The sequence below is a fragment of the Podarcis tiliguerta genome (assembly GCF_965153285.1).
Source record: "Podarcis tiliguerta genome assembly, chromosome: 5".
Taxonomy (NCBI): domain Eukaryota; kingdom Metazoa; phylum Chordata; class Lepidosauria; order Squamata; family Lacertidae; genus Podarcis; species Podarcis tiliguerta.
The window spans coordinates 82858551-82876141 of record NC_139538.1 but is presented as its reverse complement, the minus strand read 5'-3'; the positions used below and the strand labels follow the sequence as shown (position 1 = coordinate 82876141).

General features: G+C 43.9%; 1 protein-coding gene across 13 annotated transcripts in view; it reads left to right on the top strand.

Annotated features, from left to right (window-relative positions):
* Nucleotides 1–3554: 3554 nt before the first annotated feature.
* Nucleotides 3555–17591, top strand: part of KAT6B (lysine acetyltransferase 6B) — an 85172-nt gene continuing 71135 nt past the window's right edge. For 3 of the 13 annotated variants that reach the window (XM_083440252.1, XM_083440249.1, XM_083440240.1), the window contains exons 1-2: nt 3555–3676; nt 12383–13301. In XM_083440252.1, the coding sequence (XP_083296378.1) occupies nt 12684–13301 (618 nt within the window). In that variant the 5' untranslated portion in view covers nt 3555–3676; nt 12383–12683. Of the gene's footprint in view, nt 3677–3968; nt 3989–4132; nt 4386–5652; nt 6018–9542; nt 9561–12382; nt 13302–17591 lie in introns of those variants that run through there. The other 10 variants (XM_083440250.1, XM_083440245.1, XM_083440246.1 and 7 more) reach the window with 9 other exon arrangements.

Sequence of the window (17591 nt, the reverse complement as noted above, 5' to 3'; positions counted from 1 at the left end):
TTCTTGATCACATCTCCCTCCATGCTTGTTTTCCTCCCAGAACCTGCAGTCACTCGACCCAGTGGCTTTCGGGGAAGCATTTAATTTGCGCCTGCCTGCTCTTTAGACACTGCATTGAATTCTCCGTGACTTATTCCTATCCTCAGCTCTTTGATATGCCCGCCCCAGTCTCCTAACCAACAATTTGCCCTTCTCACCCCACTAGCCCCAGGTCCTTCCTTCCATTCTATATCTCTGTGCTTGTTCTTCTGTCTCTCATCTCATCGGAAAGAAATAAACAAGCCATCTAATTTCACCCACCCTCTCTTTCTTGCACCCAATCTATGTGGCCAAACAATGACACCTGTCTGATTGACATGAATTCTAGGAATCTCCAAGGATTCTTCTCCACTTTTCAGGACCGGTCCTACCATTAGACAGAGTGGGGTGGCTGCCTTAGGCAGCAGCTGCTGAGTGGTGGTGAAATATTAGAGGACAGAGCTGAACATGCCTTTCAGCCTTTCCTAATTTGTTTAGGTAGCCTGCTTTCCTCAAATGCAGGAGGGAAAACCATCCCCTCATCCATGTTGAACTAAGATTCAGCTGCTAATTGGGTTGAATTCTGTACATGGAATTGGTGGCTGTGGTGCTGCCGCCACCACTTTGTCTCTCTTTTTGGGCAACAAAATAATAATAATAATAATAATAATAATAGTAGTAGTAGTAGTAGTAATAATAATACTACAGTGGTACCTTGGTTCTCAAATGCCTTGGTATTCAAACAACTTGGAACCCAAACACTGCAAACTCGGAAGTAAGTGTTCCGGTTTGCAGACTTTTTTTCGGAAGTCGAACGTACTCCGCTTTGAGTGTTACGCTTCCAATTTGAGTGCCACACTTCCATTTCGAGTTCCACACTTCCGTGTTGAGCATTACGCTGAGGTCTGTCTGCTTTTGTTATTTATTTTGCGTTTTTGTGGCTCTTTTTGGTGTGTGACTGTGTGGAACCCAGTTCAGCGACTGATAGATTGGTTGTGTGACTGCAGTACATTGTTCATTGCTTTCGTTTTATGGATCAGTGGTCTCGTTAGATAGTAAAACTCACATTAAATGGCTGTTTTAGGGGTTGTTTTTAAAAGCCTGGAACGGATTAATCCATTTTGCATTACTTCCTATGGGAAAGCGCGCCTTGGTTTTGGAACAGACTTCCAGAATGGATTAAGTTTGAGAACCAAGGTACCACTGTAATAATTGTATACCACCCTTCACCTGTCGATCTCAGGGCTCTGCTCAATACTGTGTTTCCTCCATTGCACCCGCCTGCTCTGGTCTCTCTTCCTCTCTCACATTCTCCCCTTCCCACTTCCAGCTTTCTCTCCTCCTGAGCTTCCTTTAGTGGGACTCTTTCACTTGATGAATTGACTACCCTCTTGTCCTCATCTAACCCCCACATGTGTCACCTTCATTCTGTTCCCTCCAGGATGCTGAGGCCGCTCCTTCCCCGCCCCCCTAATTATATATCCTTTCTATCACAGAATCCTGTGGGTTAAAAAGCCTCATATAACCAACGTGCTTAATTCTAATGAATGCGTGAAGGTTTTAAGACCATAGAGAAAGCTGTCCTTGCCAGGCTTAGCTCACCTTGGGTGGGACTACATAATCAAAACTTTATTCCTTTCCAGTCTACCAGAGAAGCTCAGCATGTGAGGAGGTCTGAGCTAGTTGCTGCAGCTCAGAACGCATGGCTTTCACAAGCCATTGTTGTGTTCCTAGACCAATAATTTAGGAATTGTCACCACTTTGGAACTAAGCCAAGTTTTACTGCCTGTGTGTCTTTTCTAACTGGTGTACGGAAAACCACATGAACCTGACCTTTGGAAAAAAATGTAAGTAAACCAATTTTTAACTTACTAAACATGTGGTCTTTTCCTTTGCTGGGGGAAGATGGAAGTTTGGGAACTCACGAGGGGGTATTTTAAAGGTCTAACAGCCCATATTTTCACGCTTTGCTTTGCTGTATATTTTGTGATTTTAAAGCTGTGCTGGGGTTCTTTCACCAAAGAGTACTTGCCCCAAACCTGGATCTTGGCATCCAGGAATTCTAATTTTAAACCTATTTTTTCCCCTTGAACCAGCATGTCCATTCTGCTTTCAAATTCTGTGAGGGGTAAAGTACAGGGCCCAGAATTCTTTGAGGGGGCAAAATATGCTTCAAATGTGCTTTAAAGGTGTAGCAAATGCTACATGAGGTTTCAGCTGTGTGGTGGCCAACTGCAGAAGGGCTTGCTGGAGTCCACTTATTGCCTGAGTGACACTGTCTCTATCCTCACCCCAGGAAAATTGCAGTGTCTCAAAATACACTCGTTAAGCAGCAAATCTGTTCCGTCAGATTCTTCTCACTGTGAAAATGAACCTGGCTCCGCAAACTCGATGGCAAAATCTTCCCCTGGTGGGAACAGACGCGTCAAACACCTGTGTAGGGTGAATGTCTGGAAAATGTGTCTATACATGGATAAAGGATTGCTCTAGGAAGAGAAACAAAAATATCCACATTTTTATAGAGGACCTCATTTGCATCTAAGGGCTCCAGGTACAACCCCTAGTATTTCACGTTAAAAGGGATCTAAACAGCTGCTGCTTGAGGCCCCAAGAGAACGACTGCCAGCTGGAAGATATCAGCCTTTGCCAACCTAGCGCCCTCCCTATGTTTTTGGACTACAACTCCCATCAACTTCAGCCAGCACAGCATGATGGGAATTGTAGTCCAAAATACAGATTGGTGAATGCTGGCGTGCATAGTTCCAAGTTGGAGAGCCCAATAGGTACAGTACAGTGGCACCTCAGTTTACGAACTGAATCCGTTCCGGAAGTCCGTTCTTAAACTGAAACCGTTCTTAAACCGAGGTGTGCTTTCTTTAATGAGGCCTCCCGCCACCGGTGCCCTTCCACCGCTCGGATTCCGTTCTTAGACCAAGGTAAAGTTCGCAAACCGGGACACTACTTCCAGTTTTGCGGAGTTCGTAAACCAAATCGTTTGTAAACAGGACTGTTCTTAAACCGAGGTACCACTGTAAAAGGCATTCAGGTCAATGTCATCTCACTTCACCTGCTCTGCTGACTGGTTCATATTAAGTCCTAATTCCTTCAATAAGATTAATAACGGGAAACTTTAAACAGGGTGTTGATTCTGCCTCATTATGTACTCGCTGCCTTTTTATTTAATCGAGCAATCGCAGTTCTGTGCACCCTTGGAAGAAAGGATGCGATCTTACGAATGTTTACCTAGGAGGAAGCTGAACACACTGGGGATTTACTTCTGAGTAGGCTATGCTGCAAGCCTCCATAAAATCCGAGGGGCTCACTTCTGAGTAAACTGTGCATTAAGACTAGGCTGGGGGCATTTAAAACGTCGCCTCAATCAAAATAACAATTCCAGGTTCATCTAGCCACCTAACGTGTGAACCCGGCTGGCGTGGTGGTGGGGATCATCGGAAGCAAACCCTCCACCAACCCCCCCCTGTTCCTAAGAAGCTCAATTTCCCACTTGCCAGTAGCAGATTAAAAAAAAAAAAAAACAGAAACGGGGAGGGACCTCGTCTGTCAGAGCCTATGTAGATTAACCTTTCAATTAGCTGTTATCAAGTCCTGTGTTTTAGAACCAGTCCTTGCGATCTGCGGCCATTTAGCATCAAGAAAGGTTTGAGGATTTTTTTTTATTAATTTTTTTTTTAGGGGGGAGGCAGAGCTGCGGGAGCGGGGAGGGCATGAACAATCCTAATTCTGCGTCCCTGTGTTTGAATATGTACCGAAACCTCACTCCCCAAATCCCAACCCACGACCTGATTGTTTGCTTGCAACCTTTTTTTTGGGGGGGGGTGTAAATATATTTCTATACATCTATGTTTCCGCACGTCTCTGTGATTTCCCCTCCCTTTTGGGGGGTGGGGGTGGGGAGAATAAGAAGAGAGGCTTCGCAAAGGCGAGAGGAGGAGGAGGAGGGGACAAAAAGGTATTAATTTTTCCTCGTAATGTCGATGCGTGCGATTTGGTGGGGCGCAAAAAAAGAAAGAAGGGAAAGCTTTGATTGCAAAAAAATAAATAAAAATTATGGGGGGGAAAAATCCCAAATCCGCTACATCGGGATTCCTCCCGCACTCTCTGTCTCTCTCGCCCCCCGCACCCCACCCCTTTCCCAATTTCCTTCTGGCTTCTCCGTTTATTTGGGAAAAAAGGGGGTGGCGGAGAGGGGGAAAGGGCTCGCGAGGGTGGTTGTGCTCCTGGCTCGGAGGGAAAAGGCAGCGAAGAGCTGCCGCCGCCGCGATCGCCTTTTCTGGAGGAGCAGAGGCAGCATTCCGCCCGAACCGCTTCTGCAGAAACATCCCCGAGCAGAGAGAAAAGGAAAAAAGGTCGATTTGCAAGCTGCAAAGGTTGGGGAGGGACGGGGGGCAGAGAGCCTGCAGCAATGAGGTTATAGAGTTGCAGGAGCGCGTATATGTATATATATATATGGGTGTTAGATCGCTTTCGGGAGCTGCATGGCAAGGTTGCAACGTCCTGCAACAACGTCTATTCGTCCTCCCCCCCACTCCCCTTTCTGCTTTTCCGAGCTCCGCGGGAAGGGGTTTGTTGACGATCCGTGCGGGGACTTTTGCAAAGCTTTCTACCAGCCGGAGAGGCCCGTGCACGTGTTTACAGGCACTTCTGCCGGCTCCGCGCGAATGTATTGTAGTGGCCCTTTGCATTTCGAGGGCGGAGGGGGTGGGGGGTGGACAAGTCGCAGCAGCAGCAAGCTGGAAAGCGGCGGGGTGGTTGCCGAAAGCAATCTGGTGTGTGCGTGCGTGTTGCATCCCCCCCCCACCGTGTGTCTTTCTAGGCAGCGATTGTTTTCTGCAGAAAATGGGCGGGTTCGGGGGAGTCCCGGGTGCATTGCAATATAGCTGGGAGGTTTGCGTGTGCATGCATGCATGCATGTATATCGACGGCGGTGGACTTGCATATGGTCGTGTAGCTGGGAATCAATTGTCCGCTATGCCGCGGTCGTGCCAAGGGTTGCTGCTGCTGCCGCCGCCGGTGCCAGGCACCTTAAGGGGAGGCGCGTTTCCGAATCGCGATGAGGACATGTTTGTTTTTTAAGTCTCGCCCGACCGGGTGGATGGCAAAAGGCTCCGGCGGCAAGTGGCGTGAAACTCAAAGACTTAAGCGGGCGCTTATTAGTGTGTGTCGCGCGCCCGTCCGCTCCAAGCACGCTTAAGCGTTCTTCTCGCCCTCCCTTCCCGCGATAGGGCACCTCTGCCGCTTTAAACTTCAGCGGGGGGGGGGGTGGTGGAGGAGAAGTGGCTTGATGGACAGCCGCGGCGGCCTATAAGAAGCCTAACTGTGCCGTCTCGTTTCCTCTTCCACCTTCCCATTCGTAACCGTTCTCCAATGAGAACCGAGGACAAGGCGGCGCTCCGCGTTCCGAGGAGCCCTTGCCACAGAAGTGCGTTCCCACCGGCTCCCTTAAGAGGCGTGATTGACGTCGCGCCCCCTCCAATCGCTGCGGAGGCGTCGGAGAAAGGCGTGAGGGGGGGGGTAAGGCGGAGATGATGGACAGGGCTGCGTCGCCAATGAAGGCGGTTGCTTACCCCTGGTGAGGCGGGGCTTTATCCCAGCCCTCGAGGAGGGAGGAGGCGGGGGACGACAAGGTAGGGATGCGCCGCGTTGATTGCGAGACAAAATGGCGGCGGCTTGAAAAGGCGAGAGCGGCGGCGCGGAGGGAAGCTCGCTGTCGAGGGCGCCGGCAGCAGGGGGCGCAGCTGCGGCAGCTCCCGGCCGTGGCTCCTCCCTCGTGGGCCGCTTCCCAAGCCGCGGGGGCGGGTCGCGAGGGCCGCCCGCCGCCGGTGAGGTGAGTGGCGGGAGTGGGGCGGCCGACCTTCGCCCCGCGGGGCTGAGGGGAGGATCCGCCGGGACGCCTGAGGGAGAGAAGGCGGGCGGGGGACCCAAAGGAAGAAACAAGCAGGGGAGGCGTCTGAAAGTTAACTAATTGGGCTGCCTAGGAAGTGAATGTCAACCACCTTATTATTGTTGTTTTTGTTGTTATTTATTTTAATTAATTAAAGTGCGTTTTTCTTCGGCTTGCCAGCCATACTTTGCCTTGACTCGTGTGGGTTTTTTTGTTTTTGTTTTTGCGGTAATATTGGACTCAATGCAGAATTGCTTACCTTGTGCTCCCCCCCCCCCCTTTTAAAAATAAATAAGTTTAATTGAACAAGGACGTCAAAAGGGAAAGGTATATATTATTGTAAGAGCCTGAAGTTAACTAATTGGGCTGAATATAAAGTGAATATCAACCATATTATTATTATTATTATTATTATTATTATTATCATTATCATTATCATTATTAAAATGCGTTTTTCTTCGGCTCACTAGCCATACTTTGCCTTGACTCCTGTGGGGTTTTTGTTTTTGTGGTAATATTGGACTCCATCCTTGTGCTCCCCCCCTTTCTTTTTTTAAAAAAGAAGAGTTTAATTGGACAAGGATGTCAAAAGGGAAAGGTATACAGTATACCATTATTAGAGTTGATGATCCCGATTATGTATATACCATATTTGCTTTATTTATCTATTTATTTATATATAAAAATATTTATACTTTTCAGATTTATACATTTCACTAATTTTACAATTATTTTTAAATTTCCAAACTTCACTTCCTCCCCCCTCTTTCTGCAGTTCCTTAAATACATTTTAAATGTCTTCTGCATATACAAATTAACGTATTTACCATATTTACTCTAATGCTCACCTTTTGGGGCCAAATGATGGTTGATTTGGTGGCACATTCGCTGGCATAAATGCCTTTTTTTGGAGAGATGTTTCAAGATTCCGAGGTACGCATTAGGTTCGATGGCGCATTAGGTTCGAGTAAATACGCCATATTATCTACTACCTAAGGTTTGCTGTTAAAAGTTTGTTTTTAACCCGCTGCAGTTGTGTAAATGCGCTCCAAATATTGTCGTACTTGGCCTTTGTTTGTTTGTTGTTTACATTGACTGACGTGCTCTGCATTTTGCTATTTTGCGTTTTTCACTTGTGTAGGATTGTGAGGTGCTGGACATTTCGTTCTCAAGCCACTTTGGCGTGGAAAGTGGTATATGAGTGAAGTCAGTTTGTCAGTCGGTAGCCCCGTAAATGGCGCTTGGAGGAGGAGGGCAGGAATTGGGAGGTGGAGAAGGAGGGCTCTGGGGGTTTTAATTTTAGAAAAATGAAAGCTGAAAGTTCAGCAAGAGGGCTTGAAGCATCCCTAAGGGGACTTGTCTGAGATTACATGGCAAGCCCTGCTCTCTTCCCTCATTGGCTCCCATCAAAACATAGCAGGTGTATGGTCATTATTATTCATAACTTAATTTAGAACCTACGATGATTGCAAGGATGTAACGAAAATATGCCATATGTGTGTGTATCTCTATTTTTCTAAACATGAGTGTAAATATCAATATTGTAAACATTATCCAAAAATTAGAAAATGCTGATTTACCAAATACAAAAAACTCACTATTTATATTGTAAATAAATGGAATTCTTTAATTGAATTCATGGAGATTATTTTTTTTTTAAAAAAAATCTGTATTGTTTGGTATAATTCAATATTGATAATTCTGTAAGTTTATACAGTACTCCTGTCCTCCATTTTTGTTTGTTTGTTTACCAGCCATTCTTTCACTGTTGGCGGTGACCTGTGTTTCAATTTTTGCAAAACCAGAAGAGGCACAGCTATTAAATTCTTTATTAAGTCCTAGGGCTTGACCTGTTTATATAGACAGATCCCTAATGATATTATTAGGACTATGAGATGTCATGACTGATACAAAATATTTTAATTGATTGGCAACTAAGTCCACCCAAATGCTTCACATCTGCCTTTGAGGCTCCATGCCTCCAAGCACTCTCCACTGCATGTATTTGGTCTGTGGAGTCATGTACCATTGATAGAATAATTTATAAAGGTTTTCTCTTATGTGTACACATAGAGATAATTTTTGTTCTTGATATAATTTTTCCCTCAGCTCTCGTTCAGAGATTTTTCTACCAATTATTTTATCAACTCACTCCCCCCCCCCCCGCAGAAAACCTGTGCCAAGTTGTGAATTCACAGGTTATCCAATGAGACATAGATCATGAATTAAAAACCTATTGAAGGCTTTCTTTTTATGATACCCTTGAAAGTTCTTACTACAGTTGCCATGTTATTCTTTCTTATATTTTCATCTATATTGTTTCTTTATTGAAACATTACGCCATTGGACCCATTTGAAGAATTTCACTTAGTGTTTTGCAGTGTCAGTTACTTAAAGTTTCCATATATATTATTATATATAATTGCTTATCCAATTAAACACTTGGTTTTAAAATCATTAAAAATGAAGGTTGAAAGTAAAGATAACTTGGGTGTTAGCACTGTTATTAAACCATTGGGTGTTGGTGTTAACATAAAAACTTGAGCATTCATCCTGATCTGTTTGCAGAAAGTTTGTGGAGAGGTTAGACCATGTTGTCTATTTATCGAGCATGATTTATTTATGGGGAAGGTAGATGGCATGCCAAGCAGTTGTTATCCCACATTTTTCACTGGATTTATCTTGTCACTTTCCTTATCGCTAAAAGTCTTTGGAGTGGGGAAGCATGCTTGTAGCATGAGAGCATCAGATCAGCGTTAATTGTGCAACCTGAAATAGCTGATATCTTACTGATTCCCACCCGAAAATAGTTGCAGCCTGGAAGTGCCTTGTGATAGGATATATGTATAATAGGTTCTGGGGTGGCTTTTGTTAGGATTGCGGCACAGGAGAGGGAAGAGTTTAACCCTTTCCTTCTCCAGCCTCAGTTCTGACAAAGATCTTCCTGTCAGTCCTAGAATAAAAAAAGCTTCCATTGGCAGGATGGGAGCTTTTCCCTGTAAAGCTAATAACAGAGTGTGTGAGAGAATTCCTGCAGAGCAAATCTTTCCTTGGTTGGAACATGTGAAGTGGCATGGGAATTCCGTTTTAGCTCACCCACACGTGAAATGAATCACCCAATGCTTCAGCCATGACTCCATTTCACAGGCTACTTATGTGAAAGGGCACTGTGTGATTAAAGGGGTGTATAGGTTCCCCTGAACCTGCCTGCTAATGCACGAACGAATTCCTGTCGGTTTCCCTGCCTCAGGTATCCATGCTAATACTTTGGTGGCAGCAGTAAGACCCAGAGAATTGCAAGTGTTGTCAAGGGGTGGGGGCATGGGGCCCCGCAGCCTCCTTAAAAATCATTTGATGCACCTTCATGTAAGTAAAGAGTAAAGGCAGCTACAGTTTCTAACCAGCTGATCACTCTTCTCGTTATAGAGGTCTCCAACATACAGTAGAGGTTTTCCCAATACTCTCACTGTGTCCTGTGAGCGTTGCACATGGAAGCATGATATCCTCCCTATCTTCCCCTTTCAGGAGGAAAGGATTTTTGAGAATTGGAGTTCATGCACATCAAAACTCCCTCTCTGGTTGACTGGTGTGTGTTCCTATTTGCTCTCCTGCTGTGTGTTTGCACACCTCCCAGCCAGAGGTACTAAACTGAACCTTGATGTGAACTAACTCCATTGAAAAGCCTTGTCTTTGAGTTGCTTGGATGGGAGTCTTTGTAGTGGTTCATTCATATATGAAAGCCACCACTCAATTTTGCAGCTGTTTACTATCACCTTTAACCACTTCAATTTTGATTTTCAAAAGTTAGAAAAGATGAGTCCCATGAGCGACTGGTGTGTAACTGAAGGCAGCCCTGTTTAGGGAAGCTTTTAATGATTAATAGACCATTGTATTTGTTAGAAGGTGCCCAGAGTGGCTGGGGAAACCCAGCCAGATGGGTGGGGTATAAATATATTATTATTATTATTATTATTATTATTATTACTAATTAGCCTTATTATTATTATTATTATTATATGTTTTTCGAGTGCGAGTTTATGAATTGCAAAATAAAAGCTATGTAGATTGACCTACTCTACACCTTTAGGTGCCTGCCATCAACTGCTGTACCTATAATGTGTGACTTATCCTGGATTTAATCTGTAGATGCTTTTACCTCTGAAAAGTCTCCCTGATGTTGAGGGTGAGAATTCTTACTGCCTTACAATAATTTGTAACAAGCATGCTTGCTTATTGTCAGGTTCTTACAAAAGGGAGCAATTGCAGTGGTGCCAACGGAGAACAACATGGCTTTATTCATCCAACCTCCTCCAAAAAAACCCCACACTGCTTCAGTAGATCTTATTTCATGTGGTCCAATGACCCCAATGTGCAATGATGATGGGTCAACACAGATTTATTGACTTCATAGAGTCTATCACTGTGTGTTGTAACCTGAATCAGTACTCTGACTGCACTACTATATGTATTGAGGAATTTATTGGCAACAGTGATGCTGTTTATGTGAAAGTAGTGCAGTAATATAAACTTACAAATGACTTTACAGCTATGGTTGCCTTCAGTGGATGGATAACTTTTTTATCTCTCTTGCCCCAGCTGTAATACTATCAGACTTGCTGTTTTTGATTAGCAGTTTACTCTTAAGTACACTTATTATGGAGTAAGTCTGATTGAACTCAATATAACTTACTTCTGAGTAATTGTGTTTAGATTGCACTGCGGGAGTTATGGAGGGCATTTTTTTTTTATTGCTCAGACTTCTCACAGAGTTTAAATTGCCTCAAAACTGAAACTTATTTATAAAATTGATTCTCTAATTGACTAGAGCAGCAAGGTTCTATAATTAAAACTGAACTTGTCTTGGGTAGAATTTGCATATTCTGTTAGCTGTGTTGCAGAGGAAGGTGAAATGTCTATCCTTGCTGAATTCAGAGACCTAGTTACCAGCAGAGTTCTTGGCTTCTTTCAATAGTTCCTAGTCCATTTGGTTGAGGATTTCAAGTGTGGATACATGTAGACTGGCAACATGGTAGAGTGGGTGACACTGTGGTCTAAACCACTGAGCCCCTTGGGCTTGCCAGTCGGAAGGTTGGTGGTTTGATGGTGTGAGCTCCTGTTGCTCTGTCCCAGTTCTTGCCAACCTAGCAGTTTGAAAGCATACCAGTGTGAGTAGATAAATAGGCACCACTGCGGTGGGAAGGTAAACGACATTTCTGTGGGCTGTGGCACTTGTCACAGTGTCCCGTTGTGCCAAAAGTGGTTTAGTCATGGTGGCCACATGACCCGGAAAGCTGTCTGCAGACAAACGGCGGCTCCCTCGGCCTGAAGTGAGATGAGCGCTGCACCCCATGGTCGCCTTTAACTTAACTGTCCAGGGGTCCTTTACCTTACCTTTACCTTAGACTGACAACATTGTGGACCGTAGCTGAGGTTTTCTACATATGTTTAGGATAACTCAGGGGTTCATTGAAAGGTTTCTCAATTAGAAGTTCAGTAATGGCAGACAAGATTCCCTGAAAGACAGCTTGTTTAACAACCACTATTTCGTCAATATGTCTGGATAGGGGAGAGTTGTTTACAAGCTGGATCAGAGTTGGGAACAATTGCCAGGTCTCCTGGGCCTTTCTGAACCCCATGTAAATTGAATATGAAATTTTAGAACATTCCCCAGACTCCTCAGCAAGTCTCAAGGGTTACTCCAAAGGTAAATTGATGTGGAAAGGGTTCTCAGAAGGTATAAAACTTGAAAATTGTCATGCTAGGTTGATGGGCATGAATAGATTTCAACCTGGAGAATGGAAGAAAAGTTGACATTCAGCATCATTAGTGTTGATGTTGAAAATGTTACTGTAGAAATTATGGTCCATGTTCTGATGAGATAAGGAAGAGTGCTTTGCAGTAATGCCCTGTTGTTTACAAGCTGGATCAGAGTGGTAGACTTTGCCTCTGGAGTTTTTGTAGAATCCAAGATCAGTGTTGGTGCCGGCAGTGTGAGTCAGTATGCATAAGTATGCAGCCTAGGATTTACAAATTGCATGAAGGCTGCAAATCTAATGGGACCTGAGAGTAAGTGTGTATAAAACCTAGTGGGATTTCCTTTTGAGAAAACATGATTCTGACTGGTTTCTTGGGAAAGTAGATACTCTTTGCAGACAAGCACACACTATTTTAGCTCAGTAAGTTAGAAGATCTATCTATCTTCTAATGGATTTTCAACTGCTTCTTGATACCAGGTCTGGAGTGTAAATTTAAGGGGGGAATGTATAGCATGCCTGGGCAGCATGCCTGTTCCCATGCAGAATGCCTTCACAAATTTTAGTTAGTAGCTTCAACGTCTTGGCTATGCATGACCTGTAGAGGTGGAATTTTAAAAATAAAATTGTATACATCTGCATTCTTGTTGAGCGTTGGACTTTTGTTTTAAAGAGACTAACTACATGCATCTTTTTAAAATCACTTTAGGCTTTTGTGAAGACTCGAAGATACTTGCATTGCCAAGAAAGAAAAGTCCATCAAATTGCAGAGATGTATTCCATCTGGTATAGCAGAACAATTCCAACTTTTCATGTTGGTTAAGGATTTTAAAGAAACGTTTGCATCATCTCTTTTTTTATGATATCCTAAGGATGGATTCTTGAGTTGGTGTTACAGTGCATGAAGAGGTCCGTTCTTCCTGTGTTGAATACTTACTGGAATGCTCACTAATAGGATTAGAGAGGAACTCTATGGGTAACACTTGCTCTCGAGAAATTACTGGTCAACCATGGTAAAACTTGCCAACCCACTTTACACGGAGTGGATTCTTGAAGCTATACAAAAAGTTAAAAGGCAAAAACAGAGACCATCTGAAGAGAGAATTTGTCATGCTGTGTGCGCATCCCATGGATTAGATAAGAAGACTGTTTCAGAACAGCTGGAGCTAAGTGTCCAAGATGGTTCTATTCTCAAAGTTACCAACAAAGGCCTTGCTTCCTACAAGGACCCAGATAACCCTGGGCGTTTCTCATCTGTTAAACTGGGTGAGCTTTCTAAGCCTGCTAAAGGATCTAGGGGAGCTTGTAATGAGCTTCGGAATGTGGATTGGAATAAACTTCTGCGCAGAGGAATTGAAGGGCTCCAGGAACCAAATGGCTCATCACTCAGAAACATAGAAAAATACCTGAGAAGTCAACATGATCTTGCAGGTATTTTCAACAACCCTGTGTTTCAACGGAGATTACGATTGGGGGCCAAACGCGCTGTAAATAATGGGAGATTATTGAAAGAAGGACCTCAGTATAGGGTGAACTATGGTAGCCTGGAAGGCAAAGGAGCATCTAAGTACAGTTCTTTTCCAATGTCTCTCCCACCTGTCAGTCTTTTGCCTCATGAAAAAGACCAGGTAAGTGTGAAAAGATTATATCAATGCAGGCATGTGCATTTGGGGTTTCACAGGAAACATTATTATGTGTTGCTTATATTTGAGGAAGTTTCGCTTTTATATTATTAGTAAGCTTATTGCCTCATTTAGAGAGGTTTTCCTTAATGTTTAAGATTTTTTATTATTTTTAGGTGGGCAGTAGTCCTATTTGAGAAAATAAGTGTCTCGGAGATCTATTGGGCTCTGCTGCTCTTCAAGATTTGTGCCAATTGAAGCAAATGTATAAAGTTTGGAAATCTGAAGAACCATAGTCTTCTACATGTGTAATCACCCCACCTCATTAAAAAATGTGTAGCTTTGTAGATAAACTATGGGTTCTTCAGTGATTGAAATTTAATTCTTAATTGTGCAGAAATTGCTGCTACTTATGTGATGTCATTGCTGCTTGCACTGAGGGATGTGGTGTGATGGGCAAGGATTTTGGAATTTGTGCGTGTATCTTAAGAAGTGTAAGAGGAAATAACCCTTTTATAGCTTTTGACACCTTGAAGATTCTTCCTATATTCTCATTTTCTGTCCGTTCTAGAGCATCCATTTCTGTTTGTTATGCTACACTTCATTCCAGCTGAGGAATCTAATGGAATACTGAATCCTTTAATGCTGATGGTTTCTCTCTGTGATATTAAAGTATACATTAGAGGAAAGCAGCAGTGTCACAAAAAAATGCTATAATAGATTCCCTTTAGGTATCTCCCCATGGTCCCTTCCTACAGTTAATTTCCAGGTATTGTCATCCATTGGATTATGACTCTAGTTCTTGTCAGGATAAAGGTATTTACCCTTTATCACTTTGGTGTAACCCTTAAAATCAGCAGGGCTATTGGACTCATTTATTGTAGTTTGCACTCACTTTTATGAATGGTACTTACATGAAGGTACTGAGTGGTACCACCAAACTAACTCTCCTGTACCTTTCTGGAGCTGCTATGGTTAGTCCAGAACTGCATGTTTGTTGGGTCTCACTTGCTGCTAACCTTCAGTGGAGATAGATCCAATCTTTTCTGCTTGGGAAGCCACATGGAAGGATGAGCACACATACAGTTTAAAACAGTATCTAAAAGCTATGTGTGCACTCGTGATATCATTCCCCTAACAAAATATGTTTGTACTTCAGGGATGAGGAAGTGGATCTAGCTGGTGGACTGGATCCTTTTCTCCCCCACCCCCTGCAGAACAGGTTCAACAGAATCTCTCACAATGTTAGGTGACATGATGACCAGCTGATTATTGGGGCTCACATAGCTCTGTGTGTGACACTTTGCAACTCCCACAATTAGCTGATTATCGAGGCCTACCTAGTGTCATGCAAGTCCCTTTAGACCAGCATATCTAGCTGCTGGGGATGTGGGTGGCACTGTGGTCTCAACCACTGAGCCACTTGGGCTTGCCAATCAGAAGGTTGGCGGTTTGAATCTGCATGATGGGGTGAGCTCCCATTGCTCTGTCCCAGCTCCTGTCAACCTTGCAGTTGGAAAGCACGCCAGTGCAAGTAGATAAATAGGTACCGCTGCAGCAGGGAAGGTAAATGGCGTTTCCGTGCACTCTGGTTTCTGTCATGGTGTTCCATTGCGCCAGAAGTGGTTTAGTCATGCTGGCCACATGACCAGGAAAGCTGTCTGTGGACAAACGCCGGCTCCCTCGGCCTGAAAGTGAGATGAGCGCCGCCACCCCATAATCGCCTTTGACTGGACTTAACCGTCCAGGAGTCCTTTACCTTTTACCTATCTACCTGCTCCACACCTGATGTCATATATGCTTAGGTGTAGGGCCTGTGGTCATGACTTAGCCAAAGCAACCTTACAAGCACATGCAGAGGCATGGCAGGCATGGTTAGGTTAGGGCAGGCCTGGAAGCAAAGGAACCTTAGGATTATCTCTTCTTTTGGCATTGGAAGGGGAAACATGCACAGTTCTTATGCCTATATGTTTTCCTGTCTGCCGGGAATCGAAACTCCAGAATGGCAATGTCTGGGTTGGAGCTGTGGCAGAAGGGTTAAGATACCTCCTACCAGGAGTTGACAGTTGTTGCTGGCCTAATCATATATAACATCAAGTGTGGGGCGGGTGACTGGTTAAGGAACAATTGGGACCTTAGGGTGAACTTGTGATGGTTCCTTTGCAAGCAGGACTTACTGTCAGTGCCAGTTAACTAATGTAATAATGACATCAGGTGATTGACAGGTGCCATCAGCCAAGTGGGGGGGGGGAGGTTAAGGATCTGGCCGGCCGGATCCAGTTCCCCACCCCTTCCCTAGGATTACCTCTACCTCACTAGTTGATTGTGCTCTACTTGTTTGGCAGGGATCCTTGGTGGACCATAGCCAGGAACCAAAGAATAGCGTAACTAGTTTATATGCAGGCAGACTTTGAACTTACTGACCAAAAGCTCCCTCTACCACAAATGGCACCTTGTGCTTCCCTTTGCTTTGCAAAACAATCTATGATAAGGTGGAATGTGGTATGAGCTTAAATCCAAGCCCATCTTTTATAAAGCCAAGTTAGAAAAGCTATTATAAAAATAAACTTCACTGTTTAATATTGAAGCCCAATATGGTAAAAACATGATCACTTCACACACTTTCTATGTATTGTTATACTTGGCAAGGAAACACATTTTTACTAAAAATCCACAATATGTGTCTTGTAGTACTACGAGGCTTCTTACTTTAACTGTTAAGTTTTATTCTTGCCAGTTCATTTAATATAAGAGTGGATAAATGGACGACCAGTGCAATTTTGGTTGGACCATGTGATTCCTGCTGGTTGCTAGGATTTTTGCAAAGAATGTTGAATTCAGGAGTTTTAAAAATACAAATTTGCATATGGTGTATTTTAGTGGTAGTCTGTGTATTGTAGTTTTGCACTATCATTAGTTCACCTTCCCCCCATGTTTGTTTATATGTGTGTGTGTGTGTGTGTGTATAAACATTTGCCAGTTTCTTTTCTTTTTTAACAAAGCAATATTATGCTCAGGGTGTCCACATGTAAATATTGTTCAGAGAGGGTACAGTTCAAAATCCTACAGAGGAAGTGGCTGCAACAATAATGGGAAGTTCTCTGTTCCCCTTGAACAGTTATGATGACACTGACTCCCATGTTAGAATGTAAAATGTATGTGGACATTCTTGAAGTCCCAAGGAAGAAATGAAATATCCTATACCTACTTTTTTTTCAGTGGACGCGGGTGGTGCTGTGGGTAAAACCTCAGCGCCTAGGACTTGCCGATCGTATGGTCGGCGGTTTGAATCCCCGTGGCGGGGTGAGCTCCCGTCGTTCGGTCCCAGCTCCTGCCCACTTAGCAGTTCGAAAGCACTCTTAAGTGCAAAGTAGATAAATAGGGACTGCTTTATAGCGGGAAGGCAAACGGCGTTTCTGTGTGCTGCGCTGGTGCTGGCTCGCCAGTTGCAGCTTTGTCACGCTGGCCACATGACCCGGAAGTGTCTTCGGATGGCGCCGGCTCACGGCCTCTAGAGCGAGATGAGCACGCAACCCTAGAGTCAGACACGACTGGCCCGTACGGGCAGGGGTACCTTTACCTTTACTTTCTTTTCACACCTTAGCTGTACTGCTTTAAGAGCATGTAGAATTTAGCTAGCAGATGAAATAGTGTGGTTTGGCATATTTATACAGCTTGCACTTACATGTTATACACACATGTTATGCAGGAACTTGGCTTAAAGCCAACTTTTGCAGCTGCCAAAGCACAGCATATAATTTTATATATTAATGGATGGTATGGACTTAAGTGAATATCGCTTTGCACACATTCCAATTTTATTGTGTAATTTTTCCATGTTAACTCAAAAGCACTTCATAAAGCCATGAACCTTTTTTACCTTACAGTAAATGGTCATTCTTCTTTCTAGATTTCATAGAATCACAGAATTGTAGAATTGGAAGGGATCCCAAGGGTCATCTAGTCCAACTGCCTGCGGTAGGGACCTTCCCAATGTAGGAATCCCAGCTAGATCATACATGACAGATGACCATCTAACCCCTTGCTTTAAAACCTTCAAGGTTTCTCCTCTCAGTCTGCTCTTTACCATGCTAAACATACCCAGTTCCCTCAACTGTTCCTCATGCAGCTTGGTTTCCAGACCCTTTATCATGTGCACACGTCCCAGCTTGTCAATCTCCTTGTTAAATTGTGCCCAGAACTGGACACAGTACTTCAGGTGTGGTCTGTGATGACACTATATTTCTGTTGATCCAGCCTAAAATAGTATTAGGTTTTTTTCCTGCATCACACTGT